The 9950-nt window shown below is 34.8% G+C and overlaps 1 protein-coding gene across 2 annotated transcripts in view; it reads left to right on the top strand.

Moving 5' to 3' along the window:
* The window catches only part of CPNE3 (copine 3), a 31373-nt gene that overhangs the window by 6284 nt on the left and 15139 nt on the right, over window positions 1-9950 (top strand). For both annotated transcript variants that reach the window (XM_083823389.1, XM_083823390.1), the window contains 6 exons: window positions 1945-2084; window positions 2680-2859; window positions 3643-3717; window positions 4157-4228; window positions 5123-5206; window positions 6840-6929. In XM_083823389.1, the coding sequence (XP_083679515.1) occupies window positions 1953-2084; window positions 2680-2859; window positions 3643-3717; window positions 4157-4228; window positions 5123-5206; window positions 6840-6929 (633 nt within the window). In that variant the 5' untranslated portion in view covers window positions 1945-1952. The remainder of the gene's footprint in view (window positions 1-1944; window positions 2085-2679; window positions 2860-3642; window positions 3718-4156; window positions 4229-5122; window positions 5207-6839; window positions 6930-9950) is intronic.

The raw sequence follows: 9950 nt of genomic DNA, 5'->3' as shown, positions 1-9950 counted from the left end.
AGGGCAAGAAAATCTTGAGAGTTTTGGGAAGTAGGTCTCAGTCCAAGTGTGAATTCTGTTACATCTCATGAAAACCCTTTCTACTTGCTGCTGTAGCATCGGTGGGTATTAGAGCATCGTTTTGTCAGCAGAAGGTTGTTTTTCTGGAAGCAGCCAGTAAGGAGTCATGCTCTGCTCCGCACTGGGCAAAGCCACTAGCTGTTAATGAGCTCTGTCTGGCAGCCAGGAAAGCAATAGAGAATGGAAAATACCAGTATAAAAAGAAGCAGGAAAAAAGGGGCAGACAGCTTTTTAAAAGTATGCTTTCTAAGCCTAGAAAACATCAATTTAAAAACTGTTCTCTATGTTTGGAACTCAGAGCCTTGTTGTTGTTGTTGTTTTTTTTTTCCCCTCAAGGACAATGACTGAAACTTGATAAAATCTTGGGAGTTCAAGCTGCTCAGATGGAATCACGTATAGGTGTTTGGGAGGTGCGGGAGGATTTCCATAAGTCTGATGTGCTTCTTAGAAGTCACGTATGTGAGTGAATGTTTGAGTGGTTCCTTTACAAACTATTTGTATTGACTTCAGTTAGTAGTGGTCCCTAAAGGGTCCATCTCTAAGGTAGCAAAGCAGGGATGGAGAGGCAACATACAGAGTGTGCCCTAGTGGAATACAAGAAGCCTCAGGAAAGCTCCCTCAGACTACATTGTTTTCCTTCTCCCATTTTCAGTTCATTGGTCCTCTTTTCCATCATCATCATTTCCCTTTTTGCATGTAAAAAAAAAAAAAAGAACTTCTTTTTCAGTAAAAGTCATATAAATGTAGTGAAAGAAAAAGGGCTGAACACAGTTTCAGGGGCACTATACTATAAGTGATGCAAGTAAACTGGCTAGATGGAAGCAGATGCTTTTCCTTTCTTATTCTGTGTTGTGTCTTGTGCATTTTCACGGTAAGTTAACCCAGTGGGATGCCGTGTCTGGACTGTGGACTTGCTCTACAGAAGAACCTGAAGCTAAAGAGGTTTAGGAACTTCCAAGACAGTCTGATTGCGGACAGCTGGGGAATTCTTAGTTTCTGAATCAAGGCTTACCTCCCAGGGAGGTGCTGGAAATGATGAACTGTAATTCTTGAAGAGTAAAATCAAGAGTTTCATTATATAGACAATATCTATTGCTCAGACCTAGTTTGGCTTGAAAATTATTGTTAGGCCACAGTGGACTTCAGAATTGATAATGAAGATGTTTCTTTGTTTATATCTGCTGATACAGTTTTTGCAGTTCCAGTAGAGAATGATGGAGAAACTTCAGAGGAAACATGAGAAAGCTTTCATTTTTTTAACGGAACCTCCAGAAAGAATGCTTCCTCCTTATTCTTAGTTGTTACTTGACCTCAAAATTTTTTATCCTTATTATTAAAATTATCATTGTTCTTAAAGATTTACTAAGCAAGATTGCTTACTCTTGTTCCCCATTTAACTCCTTTTCCAATCCTGCCATGCTATCACTTCAGCATGTTGTTACAAAGGTTTATTGGGGGAGTATTTAATATTTTTTCTAATTCATTGAATTATTATTAGTATCTACATTATGAGATACTGGCATTCATGTGGGTTTTACAGGATGAGATTTAGAGTATGTGAAATTTTATTGTCAGCAGTCCAAACCACTGTGCTGTCTTTGTGGCATATCCTGTTTTGCATTTGGTTCCTCAAGCATTCTAAGAAACTTGATCTTGTTTCTTATTGCAGACTTTGAAATGAAGTTTTATCCCAGTGTGGCAAAGCCAAGAATATGGTGGTAATGCTGTAATCTTGGTACCTCATAAATTTTTAAAATGGTATTTAGTGCCTTGAATTATGTTCTTGACAAGCAAATGTTTCAAGTGATCAACCAGAGAATTATGACAATCACAGTATTTGCTTTTTAATCCGTTTTAAAAATGATTTCTATTGTTGTTTTCTAGCTTAACAAATGGCGGCGCAGTGTGTGACAAAGGTGGAGCTGACTATTGCATGCACTAATCTCTTGGATAAAGATGTTGGTTCCAAGTCAGACCCCCTGTGTGTGCTTCTCCAGAACACAAGTGGTCAGCAGTGGTATGAGGTACGACGTGATTGCTTTCATAAATCTGCTAAAAACGCAATCTAGCTTGTTGGACCTTTTAAAACACTGGAGCACAGAACTTCATTAAAATAGTTCAAGTATATGCTAGCACCTTTTGAATACTTTTCATTAGATTATGTCTATAATAAGAGTGCAAATAGCACGCTAGTAATTGTTTTCTAATAAATACTTACACCTGGTCTAACTTACCACTGTTTTCCCCAGCCAGGACAGACAGAACCCTTCAAGGTGCTTAAATTTGCTTTTATAAATACAGTACTCCAAAACTATGGACTCATCCTTGATTTGACAATATGCATTTTTTGTATCATGTTATGTTCTTGTCTGGGAGTAGATAAGATACTCCTTACAGGGAACCAAGAAAAACAGGACTTCATCAATCTCTGACTTACAGCTTACAGCAATGGATTTTGTAATTTACTGTGGTTAGTTGTATTTGATGAAAAGTTTGTTGGATGATACGGCTTTATACTAAGAAGCACTTCTGAAAGCCTTTAGTAATGTTACCTGATTTAGGTGCTTATTGTAGTTTGTTGGTGACATTTTGAGTAAAGTGGTATCTTTTTACCTGCAGGTCGATCGCACAGAAAGAATTAAGAATTCCTTGAACCCAAAGTTTTCAAAGAAATTTCTAATTGATTACTATTTTGAGCTTGTTCAGAAACTTAAATTTGGAATATATGACATTGATAACAAAACCTTTGATCTGAGTGATGATGACTTCCTGGGAGAATTTGAATGTACACTGGGGCAGGTAAGTATGCAGGATATTTCTCTTAGAATTAAGAAAATGTAAGTTGAAGCAAATCATTAACCACTTTTATCTTAAACTTATTTATTACTATGTTCTATTATAGGTGGGGTGCTCTTATGGTGAATAGGTTTCCTTCTTTTTCCCCCCAAGCACGAGTTCAGTAATGCTCTTATTTGCAAAAGGTTTTGAGATGCTGCCTTAAAATGTGCTCTAGAATGATGACTGGATTGCTGTCTGAAAGTGGCCTATCAGTGAGCACGAAGTAGTAATTGATATTTACTTAGTTTAAAACTCTAATTAATTTTACTGTTAATGCTACTGCAGTTAGGAAGCTTTTTTTATCTTAAAAGATCCTTCAAAGGCATTTCTTCTTAGGAGAGTCTTCCTGGGATTCCTCTTCCTGTGCCCAATGTCTCAAGTGTCATTTTTTTTCAAGTTCATTGTGAAGACAAGCATTGTGAAATGAAATTCATTAACAATTTAATAATTCATTCTTCAAGTGAAGAAATACATGTAGAATGAATAGAGACACTTCTGAGAAACCATTACCTGAAAAGGCTAAAATAAAGTCTGCTAGAAACGCTGTAGGGGGAGAAGTGATGCTTGTTTGCATGACAAACACATTGTGTTCATAAATCTGTTTAGTGAAGCTGTGAAGGGTGACTTGCATGTGTTCGAATGGTGTGTATGAAAAACATACATACTTCACTATCTCGTTTCATTCGTTTGAAAATCTATTAAATTGATCTAATAATCCTTGACACTCAAATTTTATCTTGGCAGATAGTTTCTAGCAAGACTATAACAAAACCATTAGTACTTAAAAATGGCAGACCTGCTGGAAGAGGAAGTATTACGGTAAGACAGTAACTCACTTCAGCAATTATATTTAAATATTGTTTTGTTTTATTTATTTATTCTGTGGCTTTAACACAGTGGGTCTCACCTACAGTGCCATGAAGAATGTTATGTAGTGTTTTCTTCTCTAGAAATACTCTTTTGTCATCCAAAAGGAGAGTTGCCCAGCTTCTGCAAATATAAGACTCATTGCATCTGTCCAGATAATTGGGGCTACAGTAAAGCATCTGATGCGCTGCTATTTGAGCTGTATCTTTAACTGTCAGTGTCATCATTGTGGTTAATCCTGATACCTAAACAAATTGTCACTCTCTTTGCCCTGTTTTTTACTGGTTCATTTCTGAACAAATGTGACCTTTTAAAATGGAACTGTTGTAGGAGTATTTTGAGCAGTATGAGAAAACAATGTAATTTCTGAATACAAATTTTTTTTATCTAGATTACAGCAGAAGAAGTGAAGGATAACAGAGTGGTTGTATTCGAAGTAGAAGCAAGGAAATTGGACAATAAGGTACTTAAGTGATTGCTATTTCTGTGGTAAAGCAGCAGAATCAATTTTGTCAGAAGACAAAACAGCAAAATGCTGTCTTATTTTCTGCTGATGTGATTACATCCATTAAGATTTTGCTTACACTAAAAAAAATCGAAGGAAGATAGCTTCAGAGTAACTTCATTGACTACATTCAAACGAATTTTGATAAATTTCTAAACTAGATGAGTATATAGTAGGGATATTCTGTGAACAGCACTCTTCCATTTAATTGTAAGTCTTTACGTTTAATTACAAAGATAAGGGAGTTTGGGTATATTCATAGGCTTGAATGTTTGTGTAACTGTTTACCAGTTAGTGCTCTAAAAAAATGGTAAAAAAAAAAGTGCATTTAGTCTATGAATCTGTTATGTTAAATAACTTGGGTCTGGTTAAAATGATTGTATTTAGAAAAACTTCTTAAAACAAAAATTTAATATAATTTTAATATTTAACTTTATAAAAATTTAATTATTTTAAAATTATTTATTTTTAAATTGAAAATAATTTAAAACTTTAATTCAGTAAAGCTAATGTTGACTGAATTTTAATCCATCAATTTAATGATATTTTTGAATTGGATCAAATTCTTAATATACTTATATATCATAGTACTACTGTAAGTATTCATTTTCTTGAACTTCATCTTAAGTTGAAGGGCATTCCCTGTTCTTTCTCTTTCACGGGTGGTAAAAGAAAATATGATATTATAAATTATATCTGATAAATATAATAAGAAGTGCATTTCTTCATCTAAAATATTTGTTCCCTGAACATTTAGTTTACCTTTTGTTAATCTAAGTGTGTTTTAACTAGCACTTAATCACATTCATGCCACAGGCTGTTCTGGGATAATTACATGTTCTTTAAACACAGGATTTTTTTGGGAAGTCAGATCCTTATCTGGAATTCCACAAGCAAACTGGAGATGGAAACTGGGTGATGGTTCACAGAACAGAGGTAGGATATTTTTTGTCAACAACCTAGAGGTTGAGGTAACTTGATTTCCAGTATGTCACAGCATTAGAGGCACAGAACCTTACAACTAGAAGAAAGAGTGGTCTGGTAGTTAACATGCAGGTGGGTCAATCATTTCAGCTTGACTTTCTTTTATGACAGAAAGATTACTGTACTCCGGTTCTGTTTTTAATGACATCCTATTTTAAATGAAAGAAAAAAAATAACTCTCTGTAATCTAGAAGGCAAATGCTTTGAAAAGGTACTGAATGCAGGCAGATTTAAGTGTTGCTCTGAGGGTAGAATTTGGGCATTCCTGTGACCGTGTTGCCTTTATGTCAGTGTCACCTAGCTGAACTGTTTACTAATTAAAGCAATTATACTGGATGCTTGCATAGCAAGGGCATGCCAAGGATAATGCAGAGTGAGGGGAAAATGCACTGAAGCAGCAGCAGTAGCCTTCCAGCCAGGAGGTACACAGGTTCCATGGCAGCAGCTGGCAGGAGCGGGTTCAGAATGTTTCCCTGCAGTGTAAGCTCAGGCCCTAGTCAAAACTTAGGAGGTGTGCACATTGGAAGGGGTGACCACATTCGTTTTGAGAGTCAGATTCTGAAGAAGTACAAGTCCTTTTTGTGGGAGACTTATAAAAACATTTTCCCTCACAGGGTGTTTCAGCTACGTGAAAAGTATCTTTACCATGAGGATTTTTTCATCTTCAGTATAAATAATGAATCCAGAGTTTGCAGTTCCAACCTACGATTGGCTGAAAGACTAGCTCTTTGTTAGAGTTTGAAAAACTTTTGTGCATTTGTTTGCTTATGTTCATTTATTTGTATTATCTACTGTTTTCAAAATAGGTATTTTTCTCTATGCACCAGTGCTGGAAGTATAAATATTACTATTATTAGATATTATTAAATATTACTTGTTGCGTGTGATTTCTTTTGCTTTGTAAAATCATTATTGGGTATTTCTATTACGGATACTTTCCAATTGACAAATTCTGAAGATCTTTCAGTGGCATACTTAAATATCACTTGTTTACCTTTCAGCTTGAGAGACTGTGTGCAGTAGGGTGTCCTTTTATCATCATGCGCTATTCTTACTTAACTATACCATGAATTTCTTGAGGGAATATTTCCATAAGTGGCATTTCAGAATAAACTCTCGCTGGAGTGAAAAATAATCTCTAGAACACTGCTGTATTCAGAAATTCCAATGTAAACATTTCCCCTATTTTTGGTAATTGTGTGTGTTTAAAAAAATAAAACTATATTTTTAAAATTACTTAAACAATGTCAGTGTATTTGTAGATACAAAGAAATGTAACTTTTGCAGTGTGGTAGCTGAATGGTATAGTAGATCACTGTGCAGTCTGAAAAATAAAGTTGAAAGTTCCCTCTTGGAACTCTTTGGAAGTCCCATATGGAAAGATACCTTTTGGGCAATGAAATTGCATTTTAGGAATGTTTTGTTTGTTTATATCCTCTGTGTTAGGATTTGAACTTCAGGAAGTGAATGACAGCAGAATTAGTCAACAGTTCTGCTTAGAAAAACCAAGATGTGAAGGTATGACCAATTTTGGATCCCTGTTTTCCTCTCTTGTGAACTGTACTACTGTCTTTTATTCTCACAGGTTATTAAAAACAACTTGAATCCTGTTTGGAGGCCCTTTAAAATCTCTCTCAATTCTCTGTGCTACAGTGACATGGATAAGTCAATCAAGGTAGTGTATAAGAAATGTGTATATGAACTAATGTATTTGAAAAAATATATAAAAAATCAGATGTATTATTCTAGTTACATTTTCCTTTTGTTTCAGATTGAATGGGAATTGGTAGAGTTTTTATTATTATTTATTTTAAAGTAACAGATAGAAGCACACTTAAGGGGGGATTGGTGATTAAAAAAAAATATCTTACAATTTCAGTCTCAATGTTGGTCTTTGAAAGTCTGGGAAACCAGTTAAACATAAGTGGCTTTGGAATGTCCAGGTCAGTTTCTCACTTAGATTGTACAGTTTTAATATTGCACCAGCCAATATTGGTGCTGGGAAGATATTATATAGTAAAAGTTGCATGGTAAAGGTTAGAGTATGCTTTGCTCTATGTTAAGTGCAATAAATAACTGATGAAATTCTTAATAGGCTACCTGATGTAATTAATTACACATATTCTTAATATACAAGCTGAGATAACAGATGTGGACGAGATATATCTTGTAGATGCCAGATTAAGCAACTTTTCTCCTCAGATGAATCTGAACTTTCTGTCAGAAGGTCAATCACATCTGTGGAGTCATAGTTTTACTGGGACTGGTCTTTTAACTCTTGCATTTCAAACCTTACCTTGAGTAAACTGTGTTTAACTTCTGAATGTTTTTCTTCAGGGATTTCTTTAGTTTAGGGATGGAATTGTAGCTAAGCAACCAATCAAAATATTATTTATAAGCTAATATGAGCACGTTAGAAACCTGATATTTTAGTATTTGGAAAAAAGCAAAAGCAACAACAAACCACTATACTTTCTGTTCTTCCTCTGGGAAAAAGCAAATGAGAGCATGAACTGCATGTGGCAGGTATTAGTCACATGGCTTGAGGCAGTCCTGGAAAATTCTTAACAGCCACAGGGATGCGGGTGTTACAAGCACCTGTATAGATTTAAATACGTAATTACAGAGCAGACTAATGAACGACTTCACAAGCCCAGAACCTCAGAACCCGCTTTTCCTTGCTGCTTCTTTGTTTTTTCTTTCTGTTCCTTTCGTTTTTCTTTTTCCCTGAAATACCTGTGACAGCTCTTGCTTTGCCATGTATTGTTGTAAACATATTTCTCTTTTTCAGTAAACAGCCCTGCTAAAACTAAGACCATTTATTAAAATAATTCTTTTAAGATGAAGTTATTCTCAACTCTATAGTTGTTTTAATAAAAGCTGTTCTCTGGAATCTTACTTCATACGTGTAGGTTTATCTCCAGAGGAAATAAATTTTAGTTGGGAGTTCTTGTCAGCTCGCAGACAGACAGAGGCTGAATTGCGGCTTCTGGTATGTCTTAACTTAGAAAACCAGTAGCTATCACTTCAAACATTAAAATGCAAACAGAATTGTATCATAATATAAATGAAGAATTAAACAATGCTTTAACACTTTTATACGTGCACAGTTGCATACGTAATGGGCTATTTGTCATAGTAAGTAAAAACAATGGCTTTTCCCTAATGAGTGGCTTTTCATGCATTTAATGGCTTAGTTTGTGTATTTCCAGCAATACACAAACCATGTTGATTGTCTTCTCAATTTATTGCTGCACTCCTTGTGTGTGTGTTTGCAGTCACTGAAGCCTTTCTGTGCCGAAAACGTGAGCCTTTCAACTAGAGCAAGAATGCCTAGTTCTGCTAGGGAAAATTTATATGCAGTTTTACCACATGGTTCCCTGGTGTTATCATGTGTGCAAGAGAGCATACATGGAACAAAAGAAATGTTTCTGTCTTGTCTGGACAAAGTTTTGAAAATTGGGTTAGATCGATCAAATATATCAAGCAAGGCAAACTTGAATCCCTTTAAAAAGAAATAACTTCTCCAACTGTGAACAAGTACTGCAACTTTTGGCTCAAGAAATGACTTCAGTTTTAAATTTCAGCTACCGAAGCACTTGGCTGAGTATTTGATTGGCTTATTTATGGTGTTCAAAAGAATTTACACACCATCTGCCGCCATGAGAATCAGTCTGTTGGTACTGTGAATGAGACTTAAGTTGCTATTCAGTGCATGTGCATGCATTTTATTTATTGGTGCATTTGAAGTGTTGTAGGAGTAGTGCAAACAACAACGTAGAGGCATGCTCTCCACAGTGTAGAATATGCAATGTACACATCATATTTTGTACTTCAACATTACTGCTTGTTTCTGGAAAGTTAATTTCTCTCAGAAGCTCAAATATATGTTAAAGCTGTTTGTTTTTCGTTGTTATTCCTAAATGAAGTGACCAATGCAATTAAACTGTTTCTCAAATATAACAAGTCTTTTTTCAGTGTTGAAAGAAAGATGTGAAAACAGTACTTCAGTTTAAGCCATATATATACATATGTATGTAAATAATATATATATGTTTATTCAGGAAAAAAATTCTTGAGGTTTATGTTTTGATTCCAAATAATGGGAAGTTCTTTCTTAGACTATTGTTTTTTAGTATTTTAATTTGTTTTAATTTATTTTTATATGATTTGATTAATTAAAGTTAACTAGCATGTCTGTGTTGTAAAACTGAAATAAAATATCAGAAGTGAATGGCATATGCAATTCTGAATAGCATATGCAATTATAAATACACAAATTTTTACTTAGGCAATTGGAGAACGTTTGAAGCTTGAGCTTTCAAAAACCGAGGACGTTATGATGAAAGTAATGGTGGTAAAATTGTGCTCACTTAAACTGATAGATTCTCAAACAGAAAAAAAAAAATGCCTATTTTTCCCTTGTTCTGCCTTCTTTGGTGGGATGGGATGTTGAAAAATGAATTGCTCGAATAGGGCAGTCTTACCATTAAACCAGGCAAGAACGTTCATTTTTAGTTGACATTCAGATCCATGAAGTGTGGATCATAAAGACTGTTTAAGTTTTCTAAGCTTAAGGAAAATTCAAGTCCTTTCTAGATTTTTGGCTGAAACTTCATATACTTAAAAATTCTAAGCTATCTTGGAGTTTAATAAAGTAATATTCAAGTATTAATAAAACTCTTCTGATTGCTAA

Source organism: Anser anser, assembly GCF_964211835.1.
Source record: "Anser anser genome assembly, chromosome: 2".
Classification (NCBI taxonomy): domain Eukaryota; kingdom Metazoa; phylum Chordata; class Aves; order Anseriformes; family Anatidae; genus Anser; species Anser anser.
The sequence above is the reverse complement of the archived record's forward strand: the minus strand, read 5'-3'. Positions and strand labels throughout refer to the sequence as shown.